At 41.6% G+C, this 21,473-nt stretch overlaps 2 protein-coding genes across 17 annotated transcripts in view; one reads left to right on the forward strand and one right to left on the reverse strand.

The window, feature by feature from the left end:
• Positions 1-597: 597 nt before the first annotated feature.
• PRR14L (proline rich 14 like) lies at positions 598-20,194 on the reverse strand. Of its 4 annotated transcripts, none has more exons than XM_068412634.1 (10): positions 20,121-20,194; positions 18,134-18,628; positions 16,528-16,609; positions 15,234-15,299; positions 9,530-13,004; positions 7,370-7,438; positions 6,451-6,619; positions 6,059-6,165; positions 4,955-5,026; positions 598-4,263 (listed from the first exon to the last, which is right to left on the reverse strand). In XM_068412634.1, the coding sequence occupies exons 2-10, from the start codon at positions 18,581-18,583 to the stop codon at positions 3,987-3,989; spliced, it is 4,767 nt and encodes a 1,588-aa protein (XP_068268735.1). In that variant the 5' UTR covers positions 18,584-18,628; positions 20,121-20,194; the 3' UTR covers positions 598-3,986. The 4 variants fall into 4 exon arrangements, with proteins under 4 accessions (XP_068268735.1, XP_068268733.1, XP_068268732.1 ...); XM_068412632.1 differs by adding an exon at positions 19,113-19,344 and having other exon boundaries at positions 9,530-15,299; positions 20,121-20,172; XM_068412631.1 differs by having other exon boundaries at positions 9,530-15,299.
• Positions 20,195-20,377: 183 nt separating this feature from the next.
• The window catches only part of DEPDC5 (DEP domain containing 5, GATOR1 subcomplex subunit), a 46,134-nt gene continuing 45,038 nt past the window's right edge, over positions 20,378-21,473 (forward strand). For 12 of the 13 annotated variants that reach the window (XM_068412270.1, XM_068412277.1, XM_068412278.1 and 9 more), the window contains exon 1: positions 20,417-21,059. The gene's annotated coding sequence lies outside the window, so the exon portion shown is untranslated. Of the gene's footprint in view, positions 21,060-21,473 lie in introns of all 13 variants that reach the window. The other variant, XM_068412271.1, reaches the window with a different exon arrangement.

Here is a 21,473-nt window from a genome sequence, read left to right on the forward strand (position 1 = left end):
GTCAGAGAAGGGAGTTATGAGAAGAGTGAAGAAATGCATCTGGCAGCTTAGTTTTGCCAAGAGCAGCATGCAGCTGAAGAGCAATAAATTGAAAATCTGGGTTATACACAAGATTTTATGGGTTAGAGGGGTAGGGGAGTTGTTTTCTGGCACAGACATTACGGATGCTTAATGGGCCTTTTTGATGTTCCCATGCTGCAGCTTTGGTTTAAAACTATCAGTCTGGTACCTTGCACCGCCTGTAGTATATGAACCACTGGCCTGTGTCAGCTCTGAATCTCTCAGTTCTGAACCTAGCAGGAACTGTCTGTGTTGTCTGGCTCCTGCTACTCTACTACCTTAAGAGATGGGTGTTATCTCAATGCTAAATAGTAGCTAGGACCGTGCTTAAAATCTCCCAGGTCTGTTTCTGTTCCTGTTAAGTACGACTACAGATAAATGAATACTGGAATTGCTGCTCGATGCCTCACCAACTGCCCACCCAGTTACTTAATGGTGTTAATCTCTGGAGATTTGACCTCTTCCCCCCATGTATGCAAGACACATAAATCATGCATATGTACTGATACAAGCCTAAAGAAGGCCTGAAAAAGCCTGAAAGGTTCTCAGAAAAATTTATTTCCATAAATTAAAAACACACAAAAGAAACAGTAAAATTTTAGATCCACACAATATTAAACAGAAACAAAATGCCAAGAGCATGATGGAGGCTAATGGCACAAGTGTACAAATTCTCATTGAGCTATTTGTTACCTTGATAGCATCATATAAACTTTTAATCCACAGTTACCATCCATATTCTAGAAGAGCACCTGGAACATAATATACAAAGGCCCACCTCAAATCAAATACAATAAATGAGAATTGCTTGCAGAAAATCACATCCAGCAAGCATCACAACTCAAAGGTATGCAGCCACAAGGCCAGCCAGGCAAATGCTGTAACATACATTAAGTAGCTTTAGCTGCTCTAGTTGTAGCATGATGAAAATAAGGGTTTTTTTTTTTCTTTTTTGGGAAAGTGATCTTTCTACCTCCCATAATACGGAAATTTAGCAAAGAGCTGCCTGGCTCTACGAAACTTACTACTACAAGACAGTACATGGCAAAAGCTTTGCAATTCTTAAGCTGCTGTAGTCATCATTCTATGAGCAATATGTACAATGTCTTTCCATGATGATACAAAAAAAAAAAATCCTCACTGGAATGGGTTCACTTTATGAAAAGGCAAGTGTACATGTGCTTCAGCTAGGGAAATATGCAAGACCCCAAAAGATGCATCCTCTGTACTTTTTTCTTTCAATTATCTGGGACAGAAGCAGCTCAGAGTGGCAAATACCTAGCTTTTGCACAGTCATCACTCCCAGTGTACAAGCAGCAAGCCACAAGGAACAAGGTTGTTCCACGAGTGCTGTAAACAGGAACAGAGGTGGGAAAGGAAAAAAGAAAAAGTGCACAAGCATGACTGACATCTGTATGCTGGAGGGGGGCAAGAGATGCTTTGTCTCAATTAGCTTACATCTCTATCATCATACAAATACTAAACCAAAACAGAATAATGCTGTATATTCGGGTTTCCACTAACTAAGGTCTGGGACAAGCTAGGCAACTGCGACATCATTTTGTAACTCCTCCAATTACTGTAAACAAAAGAGAATGGAGTGTTTTCTTTGCTCTGCTCTCTCTGCTGTAGCTGTTAAAAAGAAAGCTAAGAAATGTTATTTCAAAGCAATCAGAAACAGGACAGAGCAGGGAAGCAGACAAAAAACCCCCACAACCCAAAGGGAAAACCCAACACATTCCATGTTCTGAAGCACATTAGAGGTCTGAACTTTGCCTGGACCCACGTTTCCTCCCTCCCCACCCATATCCTTGTTTCCTTAAAGCTCCCAGTAAGATTATAACTCAATTGTGTCACAGCACTAGAAGCCTTCTGTATTAATAGAAGGTGAACGAATGCTGTGCAACAATCCCATTCTGTAGCATAAACTCATAAAAATATATATCTCACTCTTGCTATAGCTTCCAACCAGTCAATAATTGGGCTAATATGTATAGGGAAAGTTGCAAACATTTTTTAAAAGGCAGTTGACCTTTATTTTTTAGGGATTTATTTTTATAAAAATAAAGAGGATCAATTAAATTGCAGCCCAAATAGGTTAACCAGACCTTGCTGCTGAAATAGTACGTCAGTATGTTCAAAGTTTGCCTGCCTTGTTATTTTACCCTCAAAACCCAAACACCACTACTTTAAGTGTGCACTCCTCTCTCTTCTTCAGTCTTCCTGATTAAAGACAATTAGTCTCCAAAACAAGAACGTAAACTTCCAGGAATCCTGTCATATAAACTGGGAGCAAAACAAGCCCAGGTTACATTTCTTTCAAGACTCAGGCACACACAGTGTAATAATCCTCTTCCATTTCTCTACTTTCAAAGCTCTGGAATTCAACAGATTGCTTGTTAATTTTTAGTTTTCTGTTGGGTCAGTAACAGAAGTGGCAGAGCAACAGGATATAATGATGGTATTTTCAGTCCTGCATTTGTTGGGACTTTACTAAAAATACCCACCCACTAGATATTTGCTCATTTTGAAGGTAAATAGAAACTCTATTATATGGGTAGGTAAATAAGAAAGTGCAAGTTTCAAGTGACAAGTGAAAGAAAGAACAGACTAATTAAGTTTGAGCATCCCAGCAAAGACAGCTTTGCCTGAATAACTTCTATAGGCACTAAAGGGCAGAAATTACCTGAACTGCAGCTAGCATTCATTTTGAATTATGCTTCAAGTAAGTTTAACAGAAGTTATCCCAGAAGGGAGCTCTCTTCCCTCAAAAGGTATAGCTGAGAAATTGCTCAGTGCTGCATCAGATAATCACAAATGGCCTTACATAACGAAAACAAAAAATTTCCACATGCTAGGAGGCTCTTTGTACCACACTAGCTATTATGTACAACAGTGCTGTACAGAGAATATCTAATAATGAGCTACATAAATTGTAAATCTAAAATGGTAAAAAAAACCTCAAGAAGGAAAAAAAAAATATTTTCTTGTTGGCATTAAAATCAAGTTGATATTTTTAATGGAATTAAAATCACTTAAAAATGAGTCTCAAAGATTTTGCTGGTGTTCCCTGCATGCAGCAGCTCAGCTCAGTTAAACAAAACCCTCTATTTAGGTATCCTGCAGCTTAACATCCTTGTGGGCTAATTACCATTTCCTCTGGAGAAGAGGGTGGCATCAGCCAAGTAGGTAAAAACTTTACTGTTTGGGAAAATCAGTACTGGGCACAATTTTTTCTTAAAATATTACCTTTTTTTTGAGCTCAATCATATTAGAAGGTGTCCTCATGCAGCAAATAAACAAACATATACAAAGTGCAAGTTATTTAAAGTCTAGTTATTTGGGGCTTCTGCTGCCTGAAGCCAGGAAGGGCACAGAAACTCTGAAGGAACCTTCTAAGTAAACAGAAGGAACAAACAATTGAAAGCAAACCCAGACAGCTACTTTATATTATTAAAAGTCAGTGGTATATCAAGAATGTGTTTGCTAGAATTCACCTTTATCAAACACCTTATCTCCTGTCAGGTCATTCAAAACAGCCATTACAGTAACAACAGCAGACTCAAATGTGCAAATGATCTGGAGTACAGAGTTCTAGCATCACTGAAGGGGCACTACTTAATCCTTTACACTCCTACACTACCCTCAAAAGGTCTTTAAACGTAATTAAACATTAGCTGCAATTTCCAGAGGTTGGGGAAGGAATGGTAAATTCTATGTGGCTGTGTTACAAACAGGGACCTAAAAGAATCCCTCCAATAGCATTTTTAAAAAAATAGCACCTTAAAGAGGGCCACAGCCAAAAACTGATCATCAGATATTAGAACAGAGTGGTAGAGTAATGTATGAAGAAGTCAGTAGATTTCTCCCAACAGGACTAAAATACTAAAGGAGCTGACTGGACCATTTTCAGCTAAATGGCTCCCTCAGTTGCTGGAGGCCTGCTCCTGCTCAGCCTCCTTTGCAAAAAAGGCTTCAAGGTCCATTAGCTTCTGAGTCAGAAGAGCATCTAACTCCGCACTCTGTAGTGCAGCTTTTTTTGCTCGGGTGAAACTACCCACTGCTTTGATTTTGCCTCGTGTCTTCCTTTTCCGGGGAAGAGTAAAGTCCTGAAACTCTAGAATCCGCTTTCTCTTCTGCTGGCTGACAGAGATCAAGTGTCCGTTTTTCTCCTTGGGCTCTTCAAAGATTGTTTCTAAGCTCCTGGTGAAAGCAAAGGACAGAACTCATGAATACTCAAGCAGCAGTTAACCACCTTACAAGGTCAGGGAGACTGGTGGACTTCAGAACCCAAGTAAACACACTTCTAACTTCTACATTTTTACAGTCCCTCCACACCTCTTGTAATGTATACCTATCTACAGGTTACACCTCCTACAACTGCATGTTACTGCTAGGTAAATAATTTGTCATTGGTGCGTAGATATTTGGGTTGAATCTCTTTCTATCCTTATTTCAGTTCAAAAGCACAATTATAGAATCTTGATTTTATAGAATAAATAATTTGAACATTAAAAAATGTAGCAGTCTTGATAATCATGCTATACTGGATGACAGGCAGTTATTCTTAGTATTTTAAAGCGTATTTAGTTGGCTTTGAATTTTGAAAAAGTAAGTACTATACTTGGATGGAGGCTGGAATGAATGAGTAAATGAAAAAAATATACAAATCCATATTTAAACAGCTGCAAATTCTTAGTTCATATTCTATTTCACTGCTTTCCATCCAAATAGTAAAAGATACTATTTTTGAATTAACTTTCTCCACCACTTTAAACGACAGCAATTTAAAAAACTTATCTTCCTCTTAGCTTTCAGACACATTTAATCTTCTTTCTCTCTGCCTAAGTAATTTACATTTATCTTAGTTTTCTCATTAAGAAGCAGAACCAACCTGGCTGGAGGAGGGGACTTATAGTTCTTGTTTGTGTAAATTTCTTCTAAGCTAAATTCTTTCTTCTTAAGCCTGAAAAAGTAATGAACAAATCAATCAAAAAAAGAAGAATTTCAAAACCACCTCTCCACAACAAGCAGATTTACGAGAAACAAGTATGGTTTGTGTCCTACTGCCTAAACGCTAACTAATGATGCTTTAACTAATTGGGGATAGGGAGGAATGAAAAATGAGGTCATTAAGTACCTAATTTCATATAGTGTTTTTATAAGGTCTGGGTCAAGACTTGCCATTTCTGCAGAGGTCAATGTTCCTTCTAGCATTCTATGATGTTCTGAAATAATGATGCTCAAAAGAAGAAAGGGAAATCCCTTCACAGGTCACTTTTTTGTGGAAGCTAAAGACAAGACTTATGGTTTAGCAGATTAACATTTCGTCTCTTGAGACTGATTTTAAAAGTTAAGTTATTGACACAATTAGCAAGCTGCTCTCTGAAGAAATGCAGCCCTTTGTCAAAGCTGGCACTCCTGTTTAAGGCAGAAGTGAACAAAATACCAGATGACTGATTGGAAAAGCTTTATCAATATCTGGCACTGCGATTACCCACATTTACACTGAACTAATGTTCCCTAAGATCATATACCACAAACAAAGAAGGGACTGTGAAGAACCCCAACATAATTTGCATCAACAGAACTTCCTAATAGATCACCTCATCTCACTGTGCGTTGTAGAATGACTTATTTTCAACGTATGTTTATCAATATAAACTTCCTCCTTCTTTAGAAAAATCATTCCATTGCAGCTCAGTTTTCCACATTTTGCCAAAAACCCAGTCAGTAGTTCATATCCCAGTCCTTTATCCGTCCTTTCTCACTTGAAAAAAGTTATGTTCAAAGACCAATTTCTTTCTTCAGTCTTTTATACAGTTGATACAGCTGTGTCAATCTTTCCTTCCAAAGGAAGCAAACATCAGACATCACTCAGCTGGGCGTGTATGAAATAGTGGTGGTAAGAGAAGCATTTATTGAAATGATCACATTATTATGCAGGAAATGTAAGCAACAGAAGCTAGTATGAGTCCATTTAAAAGATACTGCTCACCTTTTTGGTTTGGGTAGTCCCATTGGAGTAAGATTAGGGTCTGGCTTAGGAACAGTTTTCCTGATTCGGATCTGTGAGACTTTCTTTGGCCTCTTTTCTGTGTCAGTCTTAAGAAAGAAAAAAGAAAAAAAATTAAAATGAAGGAAATAATGACCACACTAGTCAACAGAATTCCCTTTTATGTTGAGTATACCTTATCTATAGAATGAACATTTCTCTTTGTTTTGCCACCTTCTTTCTGCTTGAATAAAAGAAAGCAGCAGCACAGACTAGGACTAGCAGCCTGTTTTCTCCCCTTGCCTTTAACAGTTTCTAGGTAACAGTCATCGGCAGCAGCTTGAAGTTCTGGGGGACCGAGAGTCTGAGATATCTAAAATCTAAAATGAACTCACTTTTTTCACTTCTGTGCCATCTTGGGATCTCACACAGGCTGGAACGGAAGCATCAGCTTCATCAAGGGCATGGACCTGGAGCTCAGATGCTGAAAGCCTGGGGGGAGATGGCGATGGTTCAGGAAGGGAGCAAGGCTTTGGTAACAGAAGAGGGAATGGAGTTTCCAGACTGCAACAGAGGAAGAAGGGAACATATGTAGATTAATACCCAATTTATGCTGCAACAGCATTCCATGCTCTCACCAGATATTCCTAAATTGCAATACGGGCACAAAAGGCAATGCTTTTTCCACTACATACATACAGCCCAAAACTGCTGCAGCCCACATTGAGACTGAAACAAACTAAACTGCCATTGTATTTGAACATGTAATTTTAAACCCACTCTTTTCCTTTTCATATAGTTAAACAGTTTACAGCTCTATTTAGTAACTACTGATAGGAAATGATTAATCCTCCTTTTCTGTCAGCAAACTTCTTTGACACAACTATTAATTTAATACTTGTTGTTTACAGATATATTTAAAAGATAGCTTTTATATCTGCCATCCCAACACTGAGAAAGAATAGAAGGAAGTTTCAGCACCTAACGTCCAGTCATTCAGACAGAAAGAACGTTTATCCAAGTAAGGAAACAAACTTCTATAGTTTCACATATTCATTTCCTAAGAAGTGGCACAACACGATTGAAAGTAACAGAATTGTTCTGTGCAATGACCTACATGGTGTTCGCATTAATGTCCCTCCACACTTCTCCATTACATGATCCAGTCAGTTTACCTCACTAACATTTTAATCAGAACGCTATTCTTGGAGTGAACTGCCAAAAGCTGAAAGCCAAAATGACATAAGCAATGTCTTTCTGAGAAAGCTTATGATCCCACTACTCAGAATAAATATGAAAGTCCAAGAGACTCACCATATCTCATGACCTGCAGTCTGTAGTGCTTCCATATTCTGTACAGGTAAGTGCGGCAACATGGCATAGCTGGTTCAAAAGAAGAATGAAAAAAAAAACCAAAAAAGACAGAAATTAGGTCTACACTATAAAAAAGACGAGGGAAAAATTATTAGTATAAACTGGACTGTGAGACAAAAAATACTAATATCAGGAATGAGAATGAAAGACTTAGTTGATGAGAACAGGCTGTCAATCTTCAGCAAAATGGAATCTAAAATGGTGTTAAATATTTAAAATGTTAGGTTTTGTTCTTTATGTTGTTTCATAGGCAAACCTTTAATATTAATTTTTGCTTAAGTGTTTTAGGAATAGAATTTATGTGCTGCACTTTAAATTTCTGCACACTTCTTTTCAACTCACTGCATGCTACAATGAGTTCACTTTAAAGGAAATCTGAGTGGGGCAGAAGAATAAAGGCTACCTCATACGCACATTTGTAAGGTATTTTAGAGAAAAAACCAAACTGAGTTGTAGACTATTTTAACTTTGGGTTATTTTTCACTTTAAGTGATAAAGTTTGATTTGGCTTCTCTCCCTTTGGGATAAAGATCATTCATAGCAAAACATTCGGTTTTCAAATTACCCTTTACGTCAAGCAATTAAATCCTCTTATACTTTAGCTAACTGGATATGCTGTAACAAGCTGCCTAGAGTCTGTGGACTTAAGTATGGGAGAAAACACAAGAGCATAAGTCAGCTCTGATCTCCCAGTCCAAGGATGACACAACTCAACAATACAAAATAATAAATTCACCTCATACACAGAAGTAAGTTTTAAAGAGTAAGGTGTTTGTTTTGTTTTTAAACAATGGCAACAATGTCTTATTTTTTAGTTTAGTGCTCAAACTGTAGTTTACTGGTATGATTATTTCCAGAGTACTAATTTGTACCCTAGGAAATTCAGCCTGATATATTGACTCATAAGGAATGAAAAGGAACGCGGGTCCAATAGAACGTGCTGCGAAGTTGTCTCTATGCTGTTGTCCAACTTCATTCTTTTAGTGCAAACAGCTCCCAGAATGGAGTAGTACTTTCATAAGCTCATTCACACCTTTGGTAAACATTAGAATTTATACTAACAAGTGATAAACTTTTAGGTAAGTTATCCATTTATACAAAGCAAAATGCAGCATTAGTTACCTGGCAAGATTTTTGGTTATACGTATGTCAAGCTATGACATAAGCCAAATTCAACAGTTCTCTAGAGACTGCTGTATTAAACAAAAGAATTAATCAAATGGACTTTATCTACAGTGCTCATGAGCATATACTCTGTCCAGGAATCTCAAGACTATAAAATCGGGGACTGAACTGCCCCATGTCACTGAGGCATAAAGGGCAAAATCTTTGCTGAAGAGCATGCAAAAATCCTGTAACAGAGCTAGGAACCTCTTCTCTCATTCTGTTTCTTAGTAAAAAGATCTCAAATGCCGATAGCAAAGTTAAATTAAACATGCAGAGTAGATTTCAGTCCTCTTCCCACTCATAATGAGAATGACACACACACAAAAATTCATTACCAAGCTGAGCTGGAGCTACACTTGCTTGTGCCAACAATACATCAGACACATACTCTCACAAAGCACAGCATATGTAGAGAGGTTTCAATTAGCATAGAACAGTCATGGAATACAAATAAAAATTTAACAGAATAGCACCCCCCGCCCCTTAGGGTTCTTCCTAATCTGATATTGAGCATTTTACAGTGGTTCCAAGTGGCACTTGTTGCTCAGACCTCTGAAAAAAACTTTCCTACCTCAGAAATCCAGTTGTTCTGCAGTCACTCTGAATAGACCTAACGAAGTAGCTCACCTTTCTGCATTATATACTCTGATGCATGGTGTGTATATTTTGCAAGGGAGAAGAAAATAGAGTTAGCCATTCTGCCAAAACAGGATAGTATTAAAGAAGTGAAGGCAAATATATTTAAATTCAGCTAACAGACTGTACTGTAGGGAAGAATCATCCACGTTGAGCCTTTTTGGAGCAGAATGTGTAGACTTGAAACAGGGGAAACTGACCCTCCAATGCAAGCTGCAATTGCCCTCTCCCTCCCAAAAAGGAGCAAGTATATACCCTATACATATTTAATCTCAGAAATAAGGTGATGGGTTTTACCTGTTCTCGATGCCCACACTTGGCTGCCACTTGCAGTGATTGGAATGGAGAGGAGTGATTTCGGAGGGACAGGCAGAAGGACCGTGCTGACTCCATATGGATAGTGCCCTGCCCAAGGAGTATGGCAACGAAGAGACGAGGTCATCTGATACAGAAGTTGGATACCTTGCCCCTTTCAAACCCTGTGCGAATTGTGATATAAATAGTCTCTGGATGGTAGGAATATGACTGGTTAAGTTTCTTCTTCTTGTCCAAATCCTGTAACATCCATAGGAAGAAAGTGCTAACACTGTGTGAAGGCCAAGCATGGAGCAACCTCTTCTTCTTTCAGCTACGGCATTTCTTCCACGGTCAGGATGAAGGGCAACAGCCCTTGGGGTTGTTATAGAGAGAGAGGAATGCAGCTCATTATCTAGACTGGAATCTTCCTTGAAAGCTGTTGTATCTGAAAAGCTCTGAGACATGAGAAAAGAGAAAGTCCACTGTGAAGGCCGTGCTGGCATTTCTCCCAAAACTGGTCTGTGATGTGCAGCGTGCTGGGATGTAATTCCTGGGAGGTCTGTCACAGGACTGGAGTCCAATTTTATGTGAAAAGAAATTGGGAAAACTGGGGTATCCAAGAAAGACGTTGGAGGCTTGTGGCTCAAGTCTGAAAAAAGTATTTTGGTAGATTCTACAGGATAAAGTGCCAAAGGCTGAAAGCTGAACATCTTGGTGCACCAACTGTCAGCCCAGCGTGAGTGTAAGTTCCTGTTAATGCAAGAAAAGGCTTCCAATAGATTTTTAGATCTACGTTGGCTGTACCTCTCACCCACTGGAAGCATTTCAGAAGAATATGGCAGAGGTTTGAAGTTATGGATGCTTTTGGCAGGTGCCAGGAGTTTGCTAGCCATTGCAGACAGCTTGCTCAGCAATGCTGGTTCTTTGGTACATTTTCTAAATTTCAAGCTGTTCAACAAACTGCACCTCTTGGCCCTCTGCCTTGGCATATGCACAAATCTCATGGCTGTTTCTGTTTCCATTTTTGGTGGTTTACGTGGAAAGTACAAAGATTTGAGAAGTGTGTTTTCCTCGTCAGGGAATATTTCTGGGGGGATCTCAAAAAAAGGTGAACTTTTAATTTTTTTGCTTTTTCTTACTGTTTTCAGCTGATATGATGTGGGAACTTTTTTGCATGTCCTTCCAGGCTGTCTTTTGAATGGAAGAGGTCCTCTTAGTTTATTTGTAGTTCCAAAGGCACCAGGGATTCCATCATATCCTAAATTACAGTTCAGGTTTTCCGTTTCTGAATCCTGAGTCTTCAAAAACTGTGAACTAATAATATCTGTGGTAATCTTTGGCCTTTTGACTTCTTGTAAAGTGCTACATAGTTTATTTTCACGGCTTCTGACAGCAAAAATCTCCTCTGAAGGACCTTCAAACTTCATATTTCTTGATGTCACCAACTCATTTGAAGAGCTGCATAAGAGTTCAGAACTGCGCAACATACTTGGTTGCAGCATGATTTTTGCTTTCTCTTGATATTCTAACTTCTGTTCTTGTGCCTTGTCTGACAGATGTCCTTCCATCTTCTCATACTTCTTCTTTCGTTTAAGTACCTGACATTTCTCTGTTTGATCAACTCTCTCTGAACCTAAAGCCTCATTTTCCTTGCAAAGTGAACGAGTTAGTAGAGTGTCCTGGCCTTCTGTAATCTCCTTTACATGATCTTTGCTCTGCGCATTTAATTTGTAAGGCACACATACTTCACTGCAAACCACACAGTTTGGGGATGATGCTTTGCAACTGTTTGATAGTATACTCACAGGTGGATAAAATGGAGGTGTTGTATTATACTGCAATTCTGGTGAAGTTTCTACATCAGACGCAACTTCAGCTTGACAATCACGCACACCTTCTGAAAGCAGACTGGTACCTGCTAAATTTGTGAGCTTTGTATCATTTTTTCTTTCTTTTGAAAGATTATTTAGGTTAGATCTTGGGATTTCTTCCAAAAACTTCCCATAATTCTCAGTATTGAGAGGGACTATTTTGCTACCAGACTCTTTTGAGTCTTCTAACAAGGCCCATACACAATCTTCTCCTTCAAGAAAACAATCTATGGGCAACTTTTTTCTAGGGGCTACTTCTCTTCCCATCTTCTCTTCTACACACGTATTCTTAAACTTCTCTCCACAGTGAGTACTTTTAGGTGAGGTCACATCCCTGTCTTTTACAGTTAGCAGGCTATGCCCCTCATCTCTCACACTTTCTTTGCTGTGTGCACAAACTCTTGAGCTTTTTGCACCACTCAGAAAGCTAGCTGCCGTTTCATTCCCTGAAGATGAAATCTCAGTATTGCTGGCTTTTCTCTTAACAGACATTGTTACAGAAAGAGGTTTTGTCACTGAAGAATCTTTCCTAAAAACTTCGGCTGAAGAGGAATTACAATTATCTATTTGTGTATTCTCAGATGATGTACAAAGCTTCTCTTTCTCAGGCAGAGAGATTCCCAAGTTCAGAGCTGACAGTGTTTCTGAATCTGCCCGAGTCTCATTAAAAGACTCTTGGATGTCAAACTTCCTGAAATGGGACGGACCAATGCCCTTTTGAGCATCAGTTTCTTTACCAGACCCAAACGTTAACTGCAAGCAACAGTTATTTACGATAGATTTTATTCTCAGACTTTTTTTGTTTTCTGTCTCTGAAAGCACATTCATATTTTCTGGCTTATATGACAGACTCCCATGAATTGATGAGGAGGGCAAAAATTGGGCACTAACTGTATTTTCCTGGTCCTCCACCAACCACTTCATCTTTGGCAAAGATTGCTGCATTTTGTTTCCTGCAAACATTGGCTCTGCTTTCTCTTTTGCGCATTTGATAAAGCAAGAATGCTGTAAGCAATGTGATTTGCTATCAGAAACGCTTTCTTCAAGAGTTCCTTTATCTTCTCTTTCACATCCCTTCTCGTGTTCTTTTAGTTTGATTGTCTTCTCTTCAGTTAGATCAGTGATGAAGCCTACAAATCCTGAACAGTCTTCATTTCTCACACCATTTAAAGAGTCCAAATCCACTACATTCTCTTTTAGAATTCCTTGAAAGTTGTCTTCTCTTGCATACTTATGAACTAATGGAGGCAGGTCGTCACCTGTTTTTAACAGTATCTCTTCACTTTGACGAGAGCCAATTGATATTTTGGTTTCTTCCACAGAAGTAGCTGTAGTTTCTAAGCCAGTGTTTGGTTGGTTGTTTAAACTTTCTAAATGTTGCTTGCTGCCTGGAACTCGGCCATCAAACTCACTCTGACATGCAAGACACTGATTTTCCATTGGACAAAAGGTCTTTTCTGTTTGGCTAACATGTCGTGTTTGAATATTCATGTTGTTGAGTAATGGACATGTATCACAGATTGAAGCACTACACTCAGAAGGATTAGCTGGGCACGATGACACTTCTTTCTTCTCATATCTGCCTAGTTCTCTCTTCTTTGGGCCTAATGGAGAGTTGCAAAATCCAAAATTATGAACACACTTTTTTTTGTTCAAATATCTGACTAATACCTGTTCACTAGTCTTATTTCTCTGATTGCCTTCAGGAGCCTTTGGAGAATCCACAGTCATTTTATCAAGTTCATCTGTCTGGAGAGCACACACGCCGATTTTTTCTTTTGCCTCATCTCTGTCACAAACAATTTCACTGCCATCCGCTACCTTACAAAGATCAAATTGTTTCACAACCTCCATATTCTTATTTGAAATCTCATCTCTTACCAAGGTAGCAATAGACTTCTCTGCAGTATAAGCTAAGCAAAACATGTTTTTTGCTGTGGAAATGTCAGTTATGCCATGCAGATCTTCACCTCTGTTGCCCCAGTCATCTTCACAAGGAAGAGATCCACGTGCCAAAGGGATTGCCTTTTCACTATTATATCCAGATGAAACTTCTCCTTCCAAATTATCATTTTCTTCAATCTTATCAACCTCAACGTTAAAAGAATGACTGTTTGGGAGAACATCATCTACATGTGTACTCCCTGATAAAATAGTAGTAGTAGTGGCAGCTGTACACTGGTCTTTTATACTCTGATTATTACAATTCCAAGTGTCACTATGTTCATTTTCTAAACCAGTGACCACACTCCCTATATCTCCCGCTGAAGACTTCATGTTCTTTTGGGAAATTTTGCTTGTCATATTAGGGTTATCAAAAGTCCCGGAACTTACTGAGGACTTGAATTTGTCTTTATGAAGCACAATTTCAGTGACTTGTTCCCCTGTTGTTCCAGAAGAACCAACTGATGCTTTTCCAGATAGATTATCCTGAGCCTTGTCCCTGCTTGAAACTTCATTAGCGGTACTAGGAGGACACTCATTACGATGAGGTTCTCTTGATTTTTGTACAACAGAACGTAGAGGTACATTAAGTGTATAAATCAAATTAGTTTCTTTGCCACTGGACAAACTGTCGTTACTATTAGCTTCTGCAGCTCCAACTAAACTGCCAGCCATCTCTTCTGATGTTGTATTGCTCTCAGATTCCTTTTCAAGCAATTGTGCGTCAGGTGAATCTTTTTCTAGCTTGGTACTAAGATCCAAACAGCTGTGGCTACTGGGAGGAGAAATTTTACTGAAGGTATTATAAAAGCATACGTGTGTCTGCCCAGTTTCATGGGAAGCAATGTTGCTTGTTTCCATCGATAGACTATTTTCTTTTATATCATCCTTGCATAGATCACTGATAGAAAATTGCCACTGGTCCTTTTTCAACTTATCACCTTCTGATGGGACCATTTTAAATTTTTCTTTTGAGAACTCCTCAGGAGATGAAGCAACAGAACTAGAAACTGGAGAATGACAATGCTCAGAATTAGCACCCTCTTGAGCTTCAGGCCAGCTACGAACTTCAACGTTAACTTTCACAGCCTTTTTTCCCTGGACTTCGGCAGCCTCTTCAAATTCAGAGCTGTACGATTTACCTACACTAGCACTTACTTCCCTATGACCAATTTCAGCACTAGATAATCCTTCGTTCTTTACCACCGAGATCTGTTCTACTGGTACGGATGTAGAGGTTCGATTTTCTACAAACCCGGTTCCATGATCACCATGAGTCTGACTTTCGATGTTTTTGGGAAGATACTTTTTGGGGGTTTCATTGATAATTCCATGGACTGCAGTACTATTGTTTTCTAGTGGCATATTTCTAAAGTCCAGATAACAGATGCTTTTCAGAACTGAACATAAAACTTCAGAACTTTTTACGGAGCGTGTTCTACAGCTTTCTGCTGATGACAACCTATGAGGTTCGTTATGTTTAGGTACAGGACCAATACAGCAGTCATGAGCATTGTTTTCTTCATCCTGCTGATAAGTCTGGCAATTAGCAAGTGATGTGCTGAATTCATTAACAGGATTTCGTCTGGGTAACTTTTCTTCTCTAGTCTCCAAAACAGATACATTACCCCCTGTTCTCAATGGCATGGCAGTATGGGCTTGCAACCCATTACATTCATTTGTTTCTTGTGGATGCTCTGCGGCTGATTCAACGTCCGGGACTTTTAAAGGCTCTAAAAAATCTACCATGCTGGTTTCTGAAACCCCAGCTCTGGCCATGACTGTGTCTACATCTGGGCATTCATTGCTCTCAGGTGGAAGACCTTTACTCACTCTGTCATTTCTGTATCCTGCTTTACTAAATATCCTAGTCCCATCAGCCTTCATACCTTGTACTTCTTCAGTGAGCTTTGGCAGAGTTTCATCTGTCACCTGAACATTTGCTTGGTTTTCTTCTGCATAAGAAAAAATAAAGCAAATCAGAACCATATACTAAGTTTAGAATGCATTCAGCTTACTAAATTCCTTTCGGTTTCATACACAATATCATGTACAACGTTGGTTACCAAAACATTTTTAAAAGTGAGAATTGATGCTAGCAATTCTGCTACAAGCCCTTAGAAGAAAAAGCAAACAAACTACCCCACCACAAAGCTAAGGTAACAAATGCAATCTTTTTCAATACAGACACTCCCCACGAGCAGCAGGCATTCAGAGACCTGTATTTTTCAGATTTCTCTAATACTGAGTGAGGTGCAATGCAGATCCTATAACTCAATACATATGAAGTCATGGCCAACATCGTAATGCTTATTTGTAACATCAAAGCTCAACATAGCCAGGTACTTTATCTGCTCTATCCTAGAAATATGGTGGTGCATTGAGTGGCCATTTCCATTTCTTCTTCCTTGAAGCCATTTTTGTCAGTAAGTCATCCATAGGAAGACAATACATATCTCATTCTGTCCAAGCAATTATGATCATTAATAGACTTCTTTGGAAAATCATGAAGAACCTGCTAATTCAAAAAGTTCGTTACTGTAAATAGCTTCATATTCAAAACTTTACAGGGAACATATTTACTCAGACTTCTGCAGACCTCTTTCATATTTTCTACTAAGGACCAAGACTAGATGGCATTCTTCAACTAAGTACAAGTTCTGGTTATGAGAGCATGAAGGGATAAAGAAAATAATTGCTAGATGCAGGCAAAGTGACCAAAGCATTTGGAGCTAGAAGATTACAGATCATAATGAAATTAAGAATTAGTTTTGTTGTATTCCTTTGGATTCTGCACTTTTATTTTTATTTTTTAAAACATTAGAAAATGAACGAGTCATTTTCCCCATCTTTGCTATTACTGCTTTCATATAATCCAGCTTTGAAACAGAAGGAAATGCAAAACATCTGCTATTAACACCACCTTCTGCTTTGGGATAAATAAGTATTCAAATTAAATAACCAAAATATGTCTTGTACATAAAAGGTCTTCAGGAAAGTATACATGCTGTCAGGAAAAAGCAGAGGATTAAGTTTTCATATTGTTCTAACTATGCAGGGTAATAGTTTCTACTGTAAAGCAAAATAAATGAGCTACACAATAGCTCATCAATTTTAAATCAACAAAAAGTAACCAGGGAAAGAAGCAGGGGGTAGATAGGGATGTACAACTAAAATACACACCTGTGTTTTTCAGAGATCCCGCTATTTCAGTGCAACAGGTTCTCGAAGACCTCGCCTCATGCTGGTTTAAGTGAGGGTCCTCCTGAAACAAGACAGAAACATCAGTGGAGACTGATTGATTTTCTGAAATGTTTAGCATGTTTCAGGGCCCGTACCTGCTCAGCTAGGTTAGTTCTGAGTAACCAAACCACCAAGGAACTTCAGAACATATCAGCCCTGGCACAGAGGCAGCCTTGCAGCGCAAGTGGTTCACACAAGCACTTGTCATTCCTTTCTGATCCTATCAGTCAGCATCATCTCACCACTGAACAATGATGCATCCAGAAAAGATTTGTGTTTAGCAGCAATGAAGTCTTGCAATGCAAGCAGCTAAAACGTAAGTGGCTTAAAATGCAAATTGTTGCAAATTCGAATCAGAAGCATAATCCAGTCTCCAAATTTATCTCCCATCCCCAAACCATTACTGTACACCTCTGGTCAGATGCATGCTTTTTCTGATCTTTATTAGACCTTGCCTTGGCTCAAAACCACATAAACCCAGGAACAGACGACCTAGGTCTACATGAAAAAAAACCCCAAGCCAAACCAAACGAAGATCCCACAACCAAACTACCTGCAATTTGAAATATGTGAAAATTCATCTTGGAAAACTGAATGACTATGGAAAATTTAATGAATTTTATTTTCACAAACTTCCAAATAAATTAAACATATATCAAAATCCAGAGTTAAACCACAAAGTATTTTAGTATTATGCAACATCCAGTAATTAGTGTAAAACACACACCTATGCACCTTATCCAGATATTTCCCGACTGGTGTTCAGTCACAATGCTTTTTCTTCTCCCCTATGTTCTTTTGGCATGTGTGAAAACTATACATAAACTAAAGAAAACAGGAAGAAAGTCACTAAAAATCTCAATTTTTAAATAGAGTTTTGTGACTCCAGTTTTTAATAGAGTATTCCTTGGCACATTTTTCAGCAGTTTTGCCTAGAAATAACATTTTTATCACCAATGTTTGCTAGAGGGGAGAAAAACAGAAAATCCATGACCATGCAAGTCTTTTGTTTTGAAAGAGGAAACTAACAGTGATTTCCTCTCTAGTTACAAAAAATAATTATAAAAATGAAGGATAATCTTTATTTTTAGATTAAAAATCTGAAATAATAAACTGGATCCCCTTGTAGCATTATAATAGTGTTACCAGACTGAAATGACTATTGTGTAGTGGTTAGTACCTTGACTGGGGATGATGGTACTGGTAGAATATGCTGTACCCACAAAACAGGGATATTGGGCAAGGAGCTTTTTAAGTTGTTTCTCTTCTTGATTTGAGTCACCAGTCAGTTTTGTTCTTTGTTCTGTTACATACCTGCCTCCCACCATTCCAACAGTATTTGAGTAAGTAAAAAGCATGATACTTTAAAATACTGCTGGTCTACTGAGGTCTAACCTTTCACTGGACCCATGATAATCCAAATAACAACACACACGCCAGCAGACACAAGAAAGAAACAGGAAACCACACGGACAAAGTCCTCTGTTTAGTCACTCTAACCCTAATTCAAAATATCACACAGGGATGAATTTTTGCATTTGCTTACTTGTTTTGACCAGCCTTCCCCAGGAGTTAAAGCACAGCATTCAGCACGATACTCCTCAGCATCTTGTGCCTTTTTGTCTTCTTTCTGGTATCCATCACTAGAATGGTCTAGTTTCCTAAAGTTTCTTTTTTTATTTTTTTCATTCTCTTCAAGGTCTCCAGCCTTTAGTGATTCTGCTGGCCCATGAGAAATCACCTTGTGCGTATCACCCAAATCTTCTGGCTTCTGGCAAAAGTTTTCTACTCCAGAAGTCCTGTGATGCTCAGCTGACAGACTGTCACCGTGTCCTAGCTCAGGCGTTGATACATCAGATTTTGCATCTAATCCAACATTAGGCTCAGATACAGCCATCAGTTCAGTGGAGACACTCTCCGCCAGTCCAGTGTACGAGTCCTCTATTACAGCAGACACACAAGAATCAAGGGGACATTCCACCCCAGATGATAGCATCAGGGCAGGTGAAGATAGGTTGTCCTGAGCTTTTCACAGTTTACCCTAAAAAATAAAAGCAATGTTAAATCAACGTACGTAGGAGTAATCTCTAGATTAAAAGGAAAAGCTTCATTCTTCAAGATCCAAGCATGTCTGTTTCAGAAAGATATTTCCAAATAATTTTTTAAGAAAGAAGCTGAGAAACATTTGAGTATCTAAGCAAATGCTTCATTAATGAAAGACGACAGTATGGACAAATAGATATTCCCAAGCCTCAATGTCACATTCAAACATCTCCCTGCAGATATAACCTCATCTTCTGGAAAACCTGAAAGGAGACTATACAGCAAATCGCTATGGCTTGTATTAGACATCCCACTCCTTAGCCAAAACTAAAGTATCATTTGTTTTCCTGTGATTTTGTTACGTTTCTAATATTTGGGAAAAAACCCTCAACTTTTTTTCAGATGTTTTCCTGCTCGAAGGAACGGTTTCTCAGACATCATCCATCATACACCGTGCCTCACAGCTTTGCTCATATAAGCACCTGACACACTGCACGTAGGACGCATGGTGCCAGCACTGCTTTTCCACGGAGCCCTGGTACCAGCGTCAGGATCCTCTTCTGCCCAGAACCACACTGGTGCCCGGCAACCTGCTCTGGCAGCGAGCGCACGCAGCAGCGCGCGTCCCAGAGGAGAGGAGTTCCGACCCATCTGACACAAGCGCTGTCGGCGTAATGCAAACCCTGACATGAAAACGCCACAATCTAATCGCTCCTGAAAAGATATGGATAAACAGGTGTATGGACATGGATAAACAGGTGTATGGACATGGATAAACAGGTGTATGGATACGGATAAACAGGAATGGGCTAAGCCAGGTTTTTACAGAAGCATCGGTCACTCAGTTTACAAAAACACGGGCTCATTAGCTGAGCACTGATATCCGCGCTCCCTAAGCAAAACCAGCCTATAAAGAACAGGCTTCACCCGCGCCAGCCTCAGGGAAGCCAGGCGCCCGGCCGGCTCTAGGACACGACCCCCGTTCCGGCGGTACCGACCGACCCCAGCCACGGCGCGGGCCGCCCCGCACTGCGGGAGCCGGCGGCGGGCAGGGCCGGGAGCGCTCCTTTGTTCGAAGCGCCGCAGCAGCGCGGGCAGACTCAGCCCGAACCTTCTCCCGCTTTCAAGGCAGCAGCCCCGCTCCGACCCCGGACAGCGGCGGCCCGGCCGGAGGGGAGATCCGCTACGCCCGTCCCCGGTGGTCTGCAGCCGCCCCGAGGCAGCGCACCACAGGAGGCCGCCGCTCTCAGTAATTATCCAACGGCCGGTGCCTCCCCCGGTGCCGGTAGGGAGCGGGCTGACCCCGTAGAGTCCCCGTCGCGCCCGGGCAGGGCAGGCCCCCGGCATCCCCCCCGCCCCGCCTCGCCAGGGCCGCCGCTGCCCGCTCCCAATCGGCAGGCCTGCGCCGGAGACCGCCCCCCCCCCGCCTCCGCGGCCCGACGGCGGCAGCGCTCCGCGCCGCCCAGAGCCCTACGCTCCGCTCCCGTTACCTCAGCGGCAGCGGCCGCCGGCCCCGCTCCTGCCCGCACCGCCGCCCGCCCCGGCCCCGCTCACATCACTTCCTCATCCGGGCCCGCTCCCGCCGCGCGCCCGGCCCCGGCGGCCGTTGCTATGGCCACGCCCGCGCTGACGCGCCAGGCCCGTCCCCCCGCGCGGGCCCCGCCCACCGCGCCGCGCGCGGGGGGGTGTCCCGGCCCGCCCCTTCCTACGCGTCTCGGTGGAGGGGGTCACGTGACGCTGTCGCGGCGGCCCCGGATGCGGAAGTGGCGAGCGGTGCCGGGGGGGCCTCGTCGGGGCGGCGTCGCTGCGGCTGGCGGGGGACACGGGACCGGGAGGTCAGGGCCCCGCGCTCGCCTCTCGCCCCGCTCCGCGGCCGCTGGGAGGGGGCGGGGGGCGGCTGCGCTCAGGCTCTGCCGCAGCAGGGCTGGCCCTGGCGGCGCGGCTGTGGCGCTGGCTCGTCCCGCGGTAGCCGTGGAGCGGCCCGGAGCAGTGAGGCGTCCGGGCTCCCTCCGCGCCCGGGTGCGCGGTGCCCCCCGCTCCCCTTCTCCGTAGCGCTGCTCGCTCTGTGCTACCGCCCCCCGTGAGGGTAGCTGCCCCCGCCGGGCCCCGCTGCTGCAGACTGCCCCTGGCAGCTGCTCCGGGGGAGAAGCTCCAGCGTCTGGCTTTCCTCCGCCGACTCCTTTTATAAGTGCAGCCGAAGAAGCGCAGCCGTTTCCGCCGCTGCGTTAACGACCGTCGGCGTGAGAGCCGGCTGTGGAGGCACCGGCTGTGCTCGCTCCCCGTTCCTCACGTGCGGGGCAGCGCGCTGCTCACCCGCGGCGGCCTCGGTGCGAGTCCCGCCCGCGCACGCTGCAGCTCCGTGTCGGTTCCTTCCAGACCCACATCAGTTCCAAGTTCGAAGGTTTTATGGAGTTTAACAAACTTTGGATGTACGTTTTTTTCCCGCAGTGCCTCTGTAGCTCGGTAGTGGAATGGGCTCTCTGAAAAGCACATCTGCAAGCTCAATACTTCAGTCTCTTTGAAAGGCGTACTTTTAAGTTCCTCTGCGTTTTGATTTGGCGTGAGAGTACAGTTATAACTAGAAGAGCTTATATTTTAATTTAATAACGTGGCTATAGTTTTATGAAAAAAACTGTGTTCCTTCTGATAATTGCTAATTTAAACGCACTTCTAAACAGAGTAAATTGTAAAAGTCCTCCTTTGAAATATGCTTTATTTTAAATGAAAGTGGCAAGAAGAAAAAATGAAGTGGTTGAAGCAGTTAAAATAATGCAAACCAGTGCCTCAAAGGAAATGTTTGCTTGGCTCTGCACATCTGTAGAGCTGCCCTCTGCGGGGCACAG

This window comes from Nyctibius grandis, chromosome 14, assembly GCF_013368605.1.
Source record: "Nyctibius grandis isolate bNycGra1 chromosome 14, bNycGra1.pri, whole genome shotgun sequence".
Classification (NCBI taxonomy): Eukaryota; Metazoa; Chordata; class Aves; order Nyctibiiformes; family Nyctibiidae; genus Nyctibius; species Nyctibius grandis.